This window comes from Ceratotherium simum, chromosome 19, assembly GCF_057802395.1.
Source record: "Ceratotherium simum simum isolate JZ-2026a chromosome 19, ASM5780239v1, whole genome shotgun sequence".
Classification (NCBI taxonomy): Eukaryota; Metazoa; Chordata; class Mammalia; order Perissodactyla; family Rhinocerotidae; genus Ceratotherium; species Ceratotherium simum.
In genome coordinates, this window is record NC_141918.1 from 56202990 (window position 1) to 56219473 (window position 16484).

General features: G+C 53.9%; 1 protein-coding gene across 1 annotated transcript; it reads right to left on the reverse strand.

Annotated features, from left to right (window-relative positions):
• Positions 1–10850: 10850 nt before the first annotated feature.
• On the reverse strand, positions 10851–11871 carry OLIG3 (oligodendrocyte transcription factor 3). The gene has a single exon (XM_004422359.3). The coding sequence runs from the start codon at positions 11707–11709 to the stop codon at positions 10891–10893; it is 819 nt and encodes a 272-aa protein (XP_004422416.1). The 5' UTR covers positions 11710–11871; the 3' UTR covers positions 10851–10890.
• Between the last annotated feature and the right edge of the window lie 4613 nt (positions 11872–16484).

Consider the following 16484-nt stretch of genomic DNA (forward strand, 5'->3'; position numbering starts at 1 on the left):
GCTCCCACTACCTGGATTTCTCCAGCCTCAGTTTGTCCTTCAGGTCAAAGCTCCTGTGTCACCTCTCGGTGGAGCCTTCCTGACTTCCCCAGCTAAACTTAATTAACCCAGTCAAACTCCAGCTGTCCTGCTGTTAGGATTTCTTCATACCTCTCATCTCTCTCTTGTGAATTTACTCGTTGTTTGGATGATATTCTCTGTCTCCTCTCTAGAAGGAGAGCAGGAGCCTTCTCTGTCTTGTTCATCCCTTCACCCCCAGAAGCACTTTACTACTAATGAGGCACCAAACAGCTTCATACGCGGAGCCAGAAAGCTCAAGGATTCCCACCCGTGATTATTAGCAGGGAGGTTGAGGAACTAGAATGAAAAAATAAGAATATTACGATTCCAAGAGGCCTGCATATACACATATCTCTTCTCCCACCAATGCTCCACCACCTAAAAGAACAGGCGATAAAAATCTTATAATAATGTTTGCACTGCACTTTTTTTTTTAATTTTATTTATTTAATTTTCCCCCCAAAGCCCCAGTAGGCAGCTGTAGGTCATAGCTGCACATCCTTCTAGTTGCTGTATGTGGGACGCGGCCTCAGCATGGCCGGAGAAGCGGTGCGTCGGTGCGCACCCGGGATCCGAACCCGGGCCGCCAGTAGCGGAGCACGAGCAGTTAACCGCTAAGCCACGGGGCCGGCCCTGCACTGCACTTTTTAAAAATCATTATTCTGGTTGGTTTAGAATATATTCAGTTTGGAGACAAATATGGACATTCTGTAAAAAATTTATTCTCTCTGGAGTCACTTTACCATATATTAAGACATAATACTAAGTCATAGCAATAACAACATACTGGTGGTGGCACAGAAACAGACTAATATACCAATGCTACAGAATAGAGCATTCAGAAACAGACCGAGAATATACAGGAGCTTGATATCAGGTAAAGCTGCCACCACAAATCAATGGGGAAAAGACAGATGTGTAGCAGACAATGTTGGGAAACGTGGGGTACCATATAGAGAAAAAGGCACCTAAAACACAAACTTAAGATATCAGGCTGGGAGAAAACAGTTGTTAACAAACATCTTTGTTGACAAACTTTATTCTGGACTGTCTAGTCAAGCGTGTTTGTATAGAGAACAGCCTTGGAAGACAGAGACAGTATCTCCCTCCAGAGCAGAGGGCAGGTTCGTTTGCTGCCCAAGATAATAAAGACAGTCTCACACTTTGGGACAAAAGCCAAGCAGGTTTGCTGGAAGCTCATTATAAAAGATGGGGGAGTTCTAAGCTCAAGATTCCTCGGAGGTAATGCAATCCACTGGATGTGTGACATCCCTGCATTGCTCTCACGGAAATTAAGGGACCAGGGTAACCAACGTGAACATGATGTTCATGATCTTTCTATACAGAGAAATAAAGTCCTTTGCTTCTGACCTGGGAGTCTTGTGTCTTCTGCCAGCATCCATGAAATTGTGATCGTCTATCTTATTAGTTTGCTAGTAAGGTAAAATCTCAGAATGTGCGTTTCTAACAAGTTCCCAGATGATACTGATGCTGCTGGCCCAGGGACACCACTGTTCTAGATCATACCAGCTGTGTGACCCTAGGAAATCTACTTAACTTTATATGCCTCAGTTTCCACATCTGCAAACATGAGAATAATAACAGAACTACCTTCATAGGCTTGTAGTGAGAATTAACTAAGTTAATATGTGTTGAGTATTTAAAACCATGACTGGCACATCTGAAGAACTTTCTCTTTGCTATAATTATTAGTATAAATATTTACCCTAAGTTAACACAAGCTAGTAAAACCCATATATAGCACGGACCACCACACCCCTATCACCTAGAAAGGCATGCTCATGATAACGCTACCTTTGAAAGTTAAAGCACTTGCTAACACTTTTGGTTTTGAACACACTTCCATGTAGCTCGTTTTTCTGTAACATAACACAGGAGAGTGAAGACATTAGAAGAGTATTGGGTCTTCCTAGAAGCTCCAACAGAGCAGGAGGAGCAGGCAGATTGTGTGCAGGACAGAGGGAAGAGGCTGGGGGTGTAACCCCACGTCCCCCTAAAGCAACGAAGTGGCAGAGGGAAGTGGACAGAGTGGGGTGATGAACTGGAATGTAGAACAGAGAGTGGAAACAGAGAAGGAGAAGAAGACAGAGCAAGAAGATGATAATTGAGAAGAAAGGTAGAGGAATCGAGGAAGAAAGGAAAATTGAGGAGGGAGACAGAGGAGAAAGAAAAGCACCCGTAAATTTTCATCTCTCGGAAGTAAGCAAACGCGGTCTTTTTCTAGGTAGTGTCTTAACGACCTAAAGCCTATGTATGTGAGGGCCAAACTAAGAGGAGGAACTCTTGATACTATGTTACCAGCAGAAATGTGCTTTTTTAAACAGTGGCCACCCTGTTTCTTGCCTTACCTGCTTCACTTACTAAATCCATTTTGTCCCTCTCTGCAGACTCTCTCCTGTCTCTCACTTCTGATCTCTTTCTTTCAAGCCTAAAGTGTAGAAAGACATCGAATGTTTCATTGAACCTGATTCTAGTTTCAGCAAACTCTAGAACATCCTTTTATATATTAACGGTATATATTTTAGATGAGCAACCTTCACACACACTTGCAAAGGAGATTAATGGTAGAAAAAGAAAAGAATCTATAGTGGTCAAGCAAATACCTATAAGAAAAGCATCTCACCCCTTGCTGTTCCCTTAGATGAGGTTTAGGGTCCACAAGGTGAGAGCTCATGGAACCACAGTTAGAACAGTAGCATCCTCCTCCCCACCTCTTCCTCCCTCCTCTCCAGCCACTCTTCAGTACTATCAGCATCATCCACTTCAAGGACAAGTTAGCGTTGTTTGATGGAGGCTTAAATAAAACTGTTGTTTCCAAAAAAATTATTAGTTCTCTCCATGTTTAATATATTCCAAAAAGTTTTAACTGTTGTTGTTTTCCTTCGAGTTACAGCTCCTTTGTAAATTCCTTGTATTGAGATCCAATATCTACTGGGAAAAATACAGTGCATAATTCTTAGTATTTTCTATTTAAAAACTTGCCCATATCAATAATGATGAAAAGTTACCAATCATAAGTCAATGTACTCTGTGGTCCTCAAGAGATCAAACATCTCAGTTAAGAGCCTGGAAAACAACACTCCATAGGTGAAGGGATTGCTAAAAATCAAGTACCTAAGGGTAAAAAAATCAAGAAACTTGCAAATCAAAATGCCCTTTGGGGAGGGGCATTGATACTAGAGCGCATTAATCTCTGCAAAGGAGAAAATGAGAAACTAACCCATTTCGACCTTGCACAGCCAGTCAAAGCAATTTCTAAAACTGTACTTTATTCAATGTTAGAGTCTAATCTATTCATAATATAATTCTAGCAAAAATTGGAAACAAATTTCCTCCTCTACTTCTAGTATTCCCTATGGACGGTTTAGCAAGAGGAACGGCTTCCTGCTTTTCACGTTTGTGTGTTAGTTATACAGTACTGTGGGGAGGTCGGCATCGTGAGAACATGGCTGAGTAGACGTGCAAAGATGGACTTTTGTCTGGGTTTTATTGAAAGGAACGACACTATCTGGGCTCCAAGGATCACACCGCCTGTCACGCTGTTATCTGGATCCCACTTCTGACATAACTGGGATGAACAGCTAGCTGTACAGAAAACCAGAACAGAAGTTCAGCGTTGATTGGGGATCAAGCCGAGTTTAAATGCTGGGTTTCTTTTTGATTCACTAGATTCTTGCACTTTCCCAATGAGAGAAAAGTGTGTGTCTGCCACCATTCTATACAAACACAATTATGGACACAATTTAATGCCAGTGCTTTAGAGCTAGCCTTCTTCATGTCCATGCCTTATATCGATTAGCTGGTATACCATGCAGGGGCCAGAAGTGTGGCAAGTAAGGTAAAGGTCAGCCTTCCACCAACACATGACCCTTAAGGGTCACTTCCTTAAGAAGTGATGGTGGATATGGCTAACAGTGTGGCTTGCCTAGTTCAAAGAGCTAATTTTCAAAACAGATCATATCCAAATCTTGATCAGTTTCTTGTCTCTGTAGATGCCACATTTCATCTTTCTGTAATGTTTGTTTAAATTGGCCCACAAAGGCTAAATGGACAACAAATTGAAACCAATACTTTCTCAATTAGTATAGAACATGTTTATGTGTATTTTCTTCCTTAAAGAGGTATTTTAAAAATTGAATTCTTCTGCTTAACAGTCTTTGATGCCAAATTAACTGGAGATTGCTCAGTTCTGCTTGGGCTTAAGTAGAGCTTTTTAACTTTTTTATTTTAGAAATACATTTAATTGCATGATGCACTTGTTACCTTACAGATGTGACAAAGTCACAGAGAATAATAACCCAAATCCATCTCTACATTTGATTCTCTACTTTGTCCTTTTTTACTATTGTACTCAAATTTTTCTTCTTAGGTTTAAACCAGTAACAGAGAAACAACTGGAAAAGATGACCAAACTAAAAATGTATCTAATGACAAAACACACTGTAATTAGTACAAAAGAAGATCAGATAAAAGAAGTATAGTCAGAGTCTCAATGAAAAGGAAGGAATTTGAGAGAGGAGGATAAGGGGACAGAAAAGTCAAACAAGCTCTTTTTCACTTTTGGCCAAGAACCCCTGGCTCCAAGCTTTAAAGATTCCCGGAAGCCCCAAGGAGCTCCCTGGGTCTTCTCTGAGGATCCAGCAAAGACTCAACAATTGCGCGCTGAACCTTTGTGTTCTAGGTGGATTATTTATCAGGGATGTGTTTTGTCTGGGCTTTCAAAGGCCCAGCCCCAGCTGTCCATTTGGGGACGGACTGCGGCTTGCCTCGACAGAGGGTGCGCCGCAATCCTTTCGGAGCGCCCGCCCCCGCAGGGATGGAGTAATTAACAGACCATTAAGTCAATTCTGCTTTATTGACGGGGATACCGTGCAGGTCATTCCTTTGAAAACTTTTGTTCTCGAAGGAAATTACAGGATTGTTTTATGTTTGGAACACAGCCTCGTGAACTCAGGAGTCGGGAGGCAAGCTTCTGTACCACGGAGACAAGGAGGATAATGACTCTAATCCCATTAAAAAAAGATTTCTCCCAACACCCCCCTCTTTTTATTTTTTCTGTTAAAAACCAGTTTAAAGAAAAACGATTTGCTCATTTGGTCATAAGTAATGGGGACATGAATTACGGTGATGCCCCAGACTGAAGTTTATCTCAGTGTCAATAAATCTCTAAACCACTGCGATGAAACCAAGGACTGCCACCATTGCTTCTTTTTATTCCGATATTCATCAAAGGCACCTGCTCCCCTCCTGTCTGTCTGGGACAGGAAAGGGCAGTGACTTTTCCAGCATCTAAAAAAGCCCCTGGAAGGACGTGCCTGCAGCCCCAGTGTTTCCTGCAGCCCGCGGAGATTCGACCACCGGACTTAGGTGACCTGTGTTACCCCCCCTGGGCTCCGAGGGCCCCCAGGGCAGGCCCATTTCTTACTTATTTCAATGGCTTGCTGTTTTGCTCCCCATTACCTCCGTCGCCCCTCACAGTGCCTGGCACCCCGGAAGCGCTCGGAAGGCGTTCGTTGCTGAAGTGGAAGAAGACTGATTAAGAGAAACTGCAAAGGAAGGGAGCACCAGAGAGCCAGATGCTCACATGCGGGCGCGGAGGTTGTGAATTTCCACGTTCTCCTCCGGGGTAGACGGGAAGGGGGTTGACAGACCAGGGGCAGAAGAGTCTCCATGCGACGTGCTCGCTCCCGCCTCTACGTCCTCGCGGGGGACCAAGGATCCTGCCTGGGGCCGAACTGCGTTCTGGGCCCCGCAGCTCTGCAGCACGCAGAGAGGGGGCCCTCGGAACCCGGCTGGGGGGGGGGCGCGGGGCCGAGGAGGGAGCGCCCGCAGCTCGCGGGCCAAGTTCGCATTGGTTTGCTGTTCATGTTTTCTCTCCGTCCGGTTTCCACAAATACTTCGTTATTCCGAGGCCCTTGGCAAGGGTTAGCGCGGTCTGGGGAGGCCGGGCGCGGGATGTCCCTCCGGGGCATCTCTGTCCTCTGCGCCCCCATCGCCGGGCCCGCGGGGCGGACGGCGGGGCATCGGGTCGGGCGCCGAGCCTGACGCTCCCCAGCCCGAGGACCCCGCTCCGCGCCCGCCCCCGAGCCGGAGGCCAGGTGGGCGCCGGTCCCCGCTCCCGTCGGTGCGCGCACGGGGGAGACGCGGCGACGAGCGGGCTCGGGGGTTCGGTGTGGGGCTGGGCGCTCGGCCCCCGCGTTCCCCGCCCCTCGGCCCCGCCGCCGGCGCAGCGACTCTGCAGGCCCGGCGGCCCTCGGGGTTCGCCTCCTCTCGGCCCCGTACGAGGGAAACGGGCCCCGAGACGCTCAGAAGCTTCGCGGGGCCGGGACAGCGGGGCGCAGCGTCCCGCAAGTTTGCGGGAGGCCGGCGGGAGAGGCGCGCGCACCCCGCGGCGCAGAGCCCCTCCTCGGCCGCTTCTTTCCAGACGCTCCCAGCTCCCTCCGCTGCGGCGCCTCCTCCCGCCCCTCGGTCCTGAGGGGCCTGGACCGCGGGGCCCGAGTCCCCGACGTCCTCTCCGCACAGCTGCCCTTTCCCTGCGTGGGATCGCGGGAGAGGTGTCCGGGGGGGCCTCTTCGAGCCAGAGTCCCGCAAGGACCCCAGAGCGACGAGGCTGAGCTTCTGCGGGGCCTCGTCGGGATCGCGGAGGCTACACCACGCCGCCTCCAGGCCTGTTTCCGAGGCCTGTGCCCCCAGGCTTGTCCCCAGGCCGGTTCCCACTAGGCCTGTCCCCCAAGCCTGTCCCAGAAGCCCTCCGTCTAGGCTTGTCCCTCTGGGTCTGTTCTCTAGGCCTGGTCCCCGCGGCCGGCCCCCCTAGGACTGTCCCCCAGGCCTGTCCCTGAGGTCTGTCCCCCCAGGCCGCTCCCCTTAGGGCTGTCCCCGAGGCCCTCCCTCTAGGCTTGTCCCCCTGGGCCTGTCCTTCAGGCCAGTGCCCCTAGGCCTGTCCCCGAGGCCTATCCTCGGCCCTCGCAGGCGGCAGTCCGGTGGAGACAATGTCTCCGGGTGGGCTTGCGGTGCATCCGCCCGGGCGCCCACCCTTGGAGCCCACCCTTAACCAGGGCGGTGGGAGGGGAGAGATGGGCTCGAACCTCCACAGGGACCTGGAAAGCGCTGTCACGTCTTATGAGTTGAGCGAGGAGCTGAGAGAATCCGCGGCCTCCCCGAGGGAAGGGCTTTGGCGGTTTCTGCTGAGCGCATCAATGAAATCTTCCTCGCCGGGGCAGCCTGACAAACAGTGGAGGAGACACCGGTTCCTCCTGCAGGAGCTGGGAAATCTTGGGCTTCGGGCCGCCCGGGCCGCCCGGGCCGCCCGGGCCTCCGCTCCCCGCCCAATTTCGGGATATAAACCCAAGGCCCCAGAATCCGGGAGGGGAGAGCGCGGCTGGGAACAAGGCCTGATGGACCAGCGTCCCCTTTCCGGGTGTGACCTTCCCCGCCCTTCAGGCCTGGTCACCGGTTCACATGGACCAGAGGATTCTGGAGGTGCAGGCTTCTCAGGACATCTCCGCCTGCGAGGCTCTCGGCGTCCTTTTAAATGCAAAGCAACGTTTATTCCGGAATGAAGAGACCGTTGTCCTTTCTCTAGATTGAATTAAAAACTGCTTTAAACTTGAGAACTTTAGAGAAAGTGGCAAATGCACAATGGAAAAAACCCAGCCAAGAGCCATTCTCACCCTCGAGGCTGTGTAATCCTGTTTCACTTATTTGAGAATTTAATGGGAAATGCAAGTAAAAGTCACCTGCAAGTCACATCCCTGAGCAGACCACCCGAACTTGGCCAGGCCCTGCCCAGGAGGCCAATGGGGATGGTTCCTTCTGATAACTCGGGACTCTCTGGATGACCTGGCACCCATACCGCCTCCCTCCTTGAGTTCCTGCCCTGCTCTTAAAGGAATCCTTTTTCCCAGTCTGCCTCTAGGCCCAGGGAGTGTCTGTGACCATCCAAGAGCTCAGCCGGTCCAGGGCACCGCTCAGCGCTGGAAGCAGGGTCTCGTTTGCGCTTCAGTGGGAGAACTCAGGAGAGAATTCCCTGGGCTGGAGATTCCTTTTGGTGCAGTCTCCCCACAAGAGTGGACCTCACAGCTCCTTAAACTGACTGCTGGATGTAACTCAGGGGATTCCTGGCCCAGCAACACGACCTCCAAAGCCACTTCTCCCCGTGCAGGGAGTGTGGCCGACTCCTTTCTCAGTGTAAGCGCCAGCTCTGGAGAAGCAGTGCCCACCGCTGAGGCAGGGCTCAGGCCTCCAGCCTTTCCCCAGGGCCAGGCCTTTGGAAACGGATTCAAAAGAGGCAAGTGGCTCAAGGGGCGGTCGTTTTCCTGATTGATGAAACTTCTCCCTCCCCTCCCCTTCCTAAATAATAAACTCACGGGAAAGGCCGGAGGGCTGCCTTGTGTTGGTTTCAAATAAATCCTCAACAGCTCTTTGCTCACCCAGAGAAATGAATCACCCTTGGGAAGCAGACGATTATTCCCCCATTTGTCTGCCTAAACCCAGTGGAAATAAGCACCCCTCCCACTGTAGGCCCTCACTTTGGTCTTTCTCCCTGGCAGTGGGGGATCTGGGGGGCAGGGGGTAAAGAGAGGTAGAGGAGAATGAGTCCAACAGAACCGGGACCCACAGAAATGCCCTCCCAGAGAGGGACAGCATGCGGCAGGCGGTGAGGAACCCAGGAGGGCAAATGCTTCCTAGATGTGCTGACCTTCCGGATCCTGGAGAGAGGCCGCTCCGGTGCCCTGTGGTAGAAACCACCCGCCTGCCCTCTCCACGAGGAGCTTAGGCCTCACCAACAGGGAGGGACATTACATCTAATCCAGGCACGCTCTGGGTTGGTACATTTCCATCAGGTCTCCGTTTCCCTTAGTGGGAAACAGAGGCTGTGCTGTTGGGGTTATCGTCACCGGAGCCTGATTTCTCATCCTCTGTAAACAAACAAAACCTTCTTGCTGGATCACTTTTGCTTATACAAACTATTTGGAAGTGTTATGGGGGGTGGGGGTGAAGAGAGAAGAAATTGATTAAAATGACGCCTGTTTTAGCCATCACTTATGTAGAGGATGCCCAGTGTTGTCCACAGTCTTCTAAGGGAGGGAAGAAGGGAGCATTCCTGCTATAAATTTACGAGATGCTGGGACTTGGGCGGTCCTTGGCCTCACCCCAGCTCACCTTACAAAACAGAGCGGCCTTCCCTTTCTCTGAGGGGCTGCTTCGAGGGGGCAGGTGGGTCGGGTATTTGATTATTTTCCAGGACTGCTCTTTGTTGACTTTAAAAACATACACTAGATTTTAACCTGTCTTTTTTTTTTTAAAAAAAAAAAACACACAGTCAATTAAAAGTGAAAAGAAGTTAACTTACTCTTCCTTCTTATCTGTTGCCAACACAGCCAGTGCAGTCACCACTCCGCACCTCATTTCCTGTCACTTTGGGTTTCCAGATTACTTTTTTTAAAAACCTCAATTGCTGAGTTTATGAGAGTATGATTACTGCGGAGAAATAAGGAGCTCAGATATCACAAGACTACCAACATAGACGATGCCCCCATTTGAAGGACATTTAGTTGTAATCACTAACACCAATTTATCTGACCTCTTTACCTATAAATGACCAGAGAAAAATCTGCATCTGGCCACCTGCCCAAATCTCTCACCCACTCCCAGACACGCCTGACTGGTCCACCTGATCCCTACCCACTACCCCATCTTTAAAAATTTTAGGGAAAGGCAAAGCCAGGATTTAAAGGTTCTTTTTTATTTGAAATCTCATCCAGAAACACTGGTTATTAATAAATATATCATAGTTATCAAGAATATATAAAAAATAAAGACAGGTATTGTCTTTGAGGCCCTAACAAAATATTTCAAGCAAATGTTCAGGAAAATAAAAATGGCACCCTCCCCAAACCACGATAAGTTTTCAAAGCTGATGATAGAGAGAGCTGACCCCGCATGCAGAATAACTGAGCAAGGGGTAGGGGCAAGCTAGCTGAGGGAGCCCAAGCTTTTGCAGTCAGGGCCCTGGAACAACCCAGGGTGGTTTGGAACTGAGTCTGAAGGGGGTGGGAGTGGGGAAGAAGCGCATGTGCTGGGTTGGGGTCTTTGCACTCTGCTCTCTTTGTCATGTCATACAACCACAGACAGATATATGGAGTACTTCGAGAATTCACTAATAAATCCTTGTTACAAGGAAAATGGCATCACGGCCTGCACAACATGGTCAGACAAGATTCATTGAGAAGCATGCATGCATTCTTTTGACCTACACTGCGTCTTAGGGAAAACCCACAGAGGAGATGTCGTGCCCTGGACCGGAGTTGAGATTCAACACTTGGGTCTTGATCTCTCTCTCTCTCCCCATTGTCTCTAGAAAAACAACTGTGGAGAGGACACCGACAATGATAACCGTATCCATCTCAACAAAATATTTACATTGGTTTTGCACAAAAGGATGGTTGTCTTTTCCAAGGTGAGAACACGGAGCCAGAGAAAGCCAACTGCAAAGTCCCTTCGCAAGTTTTAACTACACCGATCCCGTCTTGATAGGACAAACGCAGTTTCGACAAGAGCGTGCGGCCTGGGGAGAGGCAGCATGCATGCAGACACGACGTTTGGCTCGAGCCCCTTCGCTGCCACCTAGAAACTGCGGTTTGGTTCTGGTCTTTCCCTCCTGGGGGTCGAGTGGCTCTGAGACCTCTCGAGGGGGTGGGAGCCCGGGGGGCCCCGCGCCCGCGCTCCCGCCGGCCGAGCACCCAGCCCGCTTCCCTCCCGGCCCCGCGCCGCTGTCCCCGCATTCTCGGCAGCCGGCCGGCCCGCCGCTCACTTGAGCAGGTCCTTGGCCTCGGCCGACAGCCGGGCCATGTTGGCGGTGGAGAGAGCCGACAGGTGTGGCGGCGGCGGCATCTGGCAGATGGTGCAGGGGCACGGCAGCCCGGCCCAGTGCTGGAAGCCGCTGCCCAGCTGCAGCGCGGGCGGCGTGGGGGGCGCCTTGAGCAGCGAGTGGGGCGGCCGGATGGTGCCGATGGCCGGCAGCGAGGCGGCGGACAGCGGTGACGAGGCGTTGCCGGACGAGAGAGCGCCGCCCAGGATGGGGTGCACCGGGTGCACGGCGTTGGCGGCGTGCGCCGGGTGGCCGGCCGAGTGGCCCACGGTCCCGCAGTGGAAGGCCGAGTGGTGGCCCCCGTAGATCTCGCCAACCAACCTCTTCATCTCCTCCAGCGAGCTGGTGAGCATGAGGATGTAGTTTCTAGCCAGCAGGAGAGTGGCGATCTTGGAGAGCTTGCGCACCGAGGGCCCGTGCGCGTAGGGCATGACCTCGCGCAGCCCGTCCATGGCGAGGTTCAGGTCGTGCATCCGCTTGCGCTCGCGTCCGTTGATCTTCAGCCGCAGCTGCTGCAGGTCCTGCTCCGATAGCTGCTTCTTGATTTTGTACTTGCTGCTCTCGCCCGCGGCCTTGGCGCCGGCCCGCGACAGGCTTTCCCCGGGCACCTTCTGCACCACGTCGCCCTGCGTGGACGACACCGAGTTGAGGCGGCTCTCCTGGTGGTGGTGGTGGCGGTGGTGGTGGTCCCTCAGGTACACCTCATCCATGTCCGGAGAGGAAGCTCTGCTGGAGACAGAGCTGGAATCAGAATTCATTTTATGACGGGGGATGCGGCCCTACCGTGGGGAGGCTTTAGGCGGGAAATGAAAGAAGATCTTGAAGGAAAGCAATCTGCACAGCCGGGCAACCCACTTCTCCGCGGCAGACGTGAGAAGAAAAGCTGGGGCGCCGCCTCTCCCCGCCTGGCTCCCTCCCCGCTCCCTCTCTGGTAGGGCTGCTGCCTGCACGGCTAGTCCAGCTAGTCAGTGTGTGCTTGAACCAACCTCGCACTGAAAAAGAGGGGCTTTTATAGAGCTGCGGTGGAGAAAAGAGACAAAAGGAACCCTCCTATCTATCCTGGCTGGTTAGGATGACGTGCCATCATTCAGGGCGGTGCGCTTTGCTGTCCCATTTAGCAAGGATTCCTATTCATATTCATTGTGGGGCCGCCCTGGGACACCTCTGCTCAGAACCGCTAGGAGCCCCCAGGCACAAAACCCTCTGATTGACACACTCACCGCTCCAGCTCACGCCTTCTTGATTTTTTAAAAAACTTTCCTCCACTCCCCTCCTCCCCTTCCCAATTTCCCTAACCAAGTCACATCGAAGGAACTGGAGGAAGGGAAGGTTAGCGGAGATGCCTCTGGGTTTGGAGAGAGGAATTGAAACCCTCGCTCTCCTCCCTTTCAGAGCTCCTCCCAAGTTTGGAGAAATGTCGGGAAAACGGTCCCTGGGAAGGGTCTCCAGGACAGAGAGGCGGGCAGAGCGCAGGTTCAGCGCGCGGGCGGGAGGGGAGGCGGGCTGCGCGTGGACGCGCGCTGTTGAAGTTTTGTCCATGAAGTCTCTCTTCCTAAACACGGACAGTGGGCTTATTCTGTTTATCGGACCCTCCTGGTGTGGTTTCCACGGAATGTCTGCACCTGGTGATGGGTTCGCCCCGACACTGTTGCGGGAATCGTTCTCTTGCTTTCTATGTCTTCTCTTTCGTTTTAAAAACTAGATTACTGAAAGAATTTCAGTTTTGCCCAATTTTCTAACTTCCTAGACCTGGAACTGAGGGGAAAAAACAGCCCTGGTGTTACAAGAAGAGCAACTTGAGAAGGGAGGGGAGGAAAAGGAGCCGAGGGGGTGGGAGGGAGTTGGGGACTGAGAGGTTCTGAAGATCTCCGGAGAGACTGTTCCTGCCCCGGCCTCACCGCGGTCCCAGGCCCCGGGCCCCCGGGCGGCCGGTAGTCTCGCAAGGCGCACTTTGGGCGCTGTGCACGCGCCAGGGGAGCGCCTGCAGCCCAGCGCCACCGGGCCGGGGAAAGCGGGAGCTCAGGGTGGAATAATAAACTACAGTTGTGTGTGTGTGTGTGTGTGTCTGCGCGCGCGCGTGTCGGCAGCGAAAGGATCTGGAGACCCCTCGTGCTTGCGCGCGTGGGCTCTGCGGTGCTGCGCGCAGTCGATTCCGGGGACAGAGACGAGGCCTGGATTTCGCAGCCCTGGGCCCGAGCGCGGAGGTGGCGCCGATCTTTCTCACCCCTTGCTGTGTTTTTGTCAATCGGGACTGGCTAAGCGGCGTGAGGGGCGGGAAGGCAGACGTCCCCGGAGGCAGAGAGCCCTGCGGCGGCCTCTGGAAGAACCTGGGCACCGCCATGCTCCGGGATCGGAGGGACCCGAGACAGACGTTAGGTGGTGGCTGAGCGTCTGGGTGGAAAGTGCGAAACCGAGACGATCCCGGAACCTCGGCGGTCAGGGCCGCAGACCGGGCGGCGGAGGCGCTGCAAGTCCCGAGGACTCGCGGGGCAGAGGAGGCCCCACTGTCCGCCGACACCAATCGAACGGCCAACACGAGAGCCATGCGTGCCCGGGTCCGGAGTCCGCGCTCTGCGAGGCCGCGCCGTGTGGACAGACTGTCCCGCCGCGAAAGCGCACGCATCGGGAGGCGCGACGCTGGAACCGATGCTTTTCCTACACTGAACTCTGCTTCTCTGTAAAAAAAGAGAAAATGGCCAACAGTCTCCCGTCAAGGCCAAGACCGAGTACCCTTGAAGACTGGACACAGCCTCTTATCCTCCTATCGCCTCCATCTCCGTAGACGGAAAGTTTCTTAAAAGGGAGAATCCGAGAGATCCGATTGGATGTGGAAAGATTGATGTCCAAACGCACTCCTAATAACCAGCAAAAGGAATGTTTCTTAATTCACCAGACTCGCCCATTTGAGCCCAGACAGTGACATCCCCCAAGCTGCTTATGGGAAAAAGGGTTTCAGATCATCTGCATATGTTCAGACTCGGCCCCAGGTGACAGAAGCGGGGGGAGAGGTGTGGTCCAGACCAGGCCCTCAGCGGCTTCCCTGATGATCAGGTCCCGGGGGGTGGGGGGTCCCCGGGGAGCCTCGACTGGAGGAGAAGCGGCTTCCGCGCCTTTCTTTGGTCCAGAGCACAAGCCCGCCCCGCCGAACTCCTGCACAGCCTTCCTGACCCTCGGGCATCGACGTCTATCTTTGCCATGCCCAAACCGAGTTTAGATCATCTAAGTTGATTTCGGGAAGTAGCAAAGTCTAGTTAGAGCAGAGGGTTGCAAATGAAGGAGTAGAAAAATCATGCTGCTGAAAGGTTACTTTTTTTTAATATTCTAATTTTCTCAGTGGACAATATGAAATAAGATGAAAAATTCCCCCAAATTAATCGAGAAGGTTTCAGGGAAAAAAGGGGCGGGGAGCAGTCCTCTCAGAGCAGAACACCTCACTTGCCGGGCTGGAAAGACAGGGGCCGGGGTTCTGTGAGTCGAACCAGAAGCCCTCTCCTCGGCACGGCGTTTCCACGAGAGGGGGACGCAGACCCGCGGAGACAGGCTCGAGGGGCCGGCGCCAGGCGGGGTCGGCGCGCCGGGGCCTCCGCCTGCGCGGACAGGCCCCTCCACCAGCAGAGTGACCGTGACGGGTAACAGGAACGTGGCTGCTCGAGGCGGCAGGTCGCCGCGTCCAGGCCGGGCCTCGTCGCCGCTCTCCTCTCCGGTCGCCCTCTGCTGTCCAGAAGGGCCGCTGGGTGTGAGTGGGGCGGTCCAAGGTCCAGGGCCCGGCCGGAAGCAGTGTAGTGAGGCCTTCCCGGAGTCCCGGATCTCCGCGCAGGCTTGTTCCCCACTCCCATCTCTTGGGGGGATTAACGACGGGAAGAGGGTGAGATAGCAAAGGAGCCCCAACTTTGCCGCCTTAAAACGGGTTGACCCTCGCCGGGGCCCAGCAGGCGGCGGCGCGCCCCAGGAAGCTTGCCCCCCGGAGTCGCTTTCATTCGGAGGGGTCACCGCAGCCCCCCAGCCCTGGGGTCAGCCACGAACCCCGAAGGAGCAGGCGCAGGGCTCTCAGAGGGCCGCCTCTGCCGCAGCCCACCGGGCGCGCCTGGAGGGGGAGGAAGGGAGCCCGAGGGGCCTGGCCGGAGACGCCGTGACCTTGGCCCCGGGCGGGGGCGCACGCGGGGCTCGGACAGGCGGGAGCGGGCAACCCGACCACACCCCGCGCCCGGGGCGGGCAGGGCGGCGGCGCAGAGGCCGGGTCGGCCTGAGCCAACAGGTGCGTCCGGGGCGAGCGGGCAGCCCCCGCGCGCACTCGGCTTTGGGAAGCGCCTCCGGGCTCCCACCCTTGCGCGACCCGGGGTGGCAGTGGGGCCGGGGCCGGGGAGCTGCCTCTGCAGCCCCGCGGGCCGGCTGCGGGGCCGCCCTCGGACGCTTCTCGGCCCACCCCCCCCGCCCCGTCACCGGGGACCCTCTCCTACCCGGCGCCCCGCTCCGCGGCTCCAGCGCCGACGTCCTTCCCAGAAGCTGCGGCGCCGCCCGAGGCCTCGCGGTTTGGGCTCAGGAGCGACCCCCGCCCCCGGGAGTCCGGCGGCAAATGTCGCGCCGGCTGGACCGCGGGCGGCCGCTGTGAGGAGCCGATCGGTCAGCGACGTCCAGGCTCCTCGCCTCGTCCAGCCCAACTTGACCGGCAGAAACGGGCCGAGACCGAGCGGCGGGAGGCTGCCCTGCGGGCCTCACCTTTCCACCCAGGCCCTCTTCCCAGAGAGCAAGACAAAGGGAAACCCGGCTGCCCCCGAGACGCTCGGAGGAGCAGCCTAAGACTAGCTGACCGGAGCAACTTCTCACACAAGTTTCCTTCTTTATCCGAGTAAAACAATCACGCGCAGCAACTGCGGTGGGGCCGGACCCCGGAGGCTGTGAGGGGGATCAGGGAAGCCGTTACGGAAAAAAAAAAAAAAGTTAAAAAGAAATTAAATGTCAACATAAATCGCAGCCAAGCAGGAATTCTCTCCTCTCGCAGCAGCGCGTCCCGGGTGGCGGAGGGAGGTGGTGAGGGGACCGAACTCCGAGCCCAAGTGGAAATCTCGGCCGTTGAGTAGGTGCTGGCAGGGCCCGAGAGGCTGCATCGGGGCCGACGGACTACAGCGTTTCCATTTTCTGGGTTTCCCCATATTTTACATAATATCTTGAACTTCTCATCTTTTTATAATCTGGGTTTCATACAGGAAAAATAGCAGAAGTGGAAGGATAGCAGAATTTTATGAGGCGATAGTAGCTGCTTTTCGCAACGTTGGGCGTGAGATTGGAGTCCCCGCATAGCACAAGATGATGAAGTGCTAATTATGTGAATAGAGAGTCAACACGCTGGCAGAAGTAGAAGTCCGATTTTAATGAGCAGCGAGGCTGGCCAGAACTTCCAAGCCCACTATAATCATTGAGAGACTGACTAAAGTCCAAGGAGATGGGAACTTCTGGGCTTCATTTATAAGATTTTGCTCAGTTAGTGAGCTTCAGTACCCTTTATTATTATTTTTTTAACTTTCTGGTAACATCT

Bases quoted from the DNA above. Each gene is read 5' to 3' on its own strand.
- OLIG3 (XM_004422359.3), bottom strand. From the start codon at position 11,709: ATGAATTCTGATTCCAGCTCTGTCTCCAGCAGAGCTTCCTCTCCGGAC.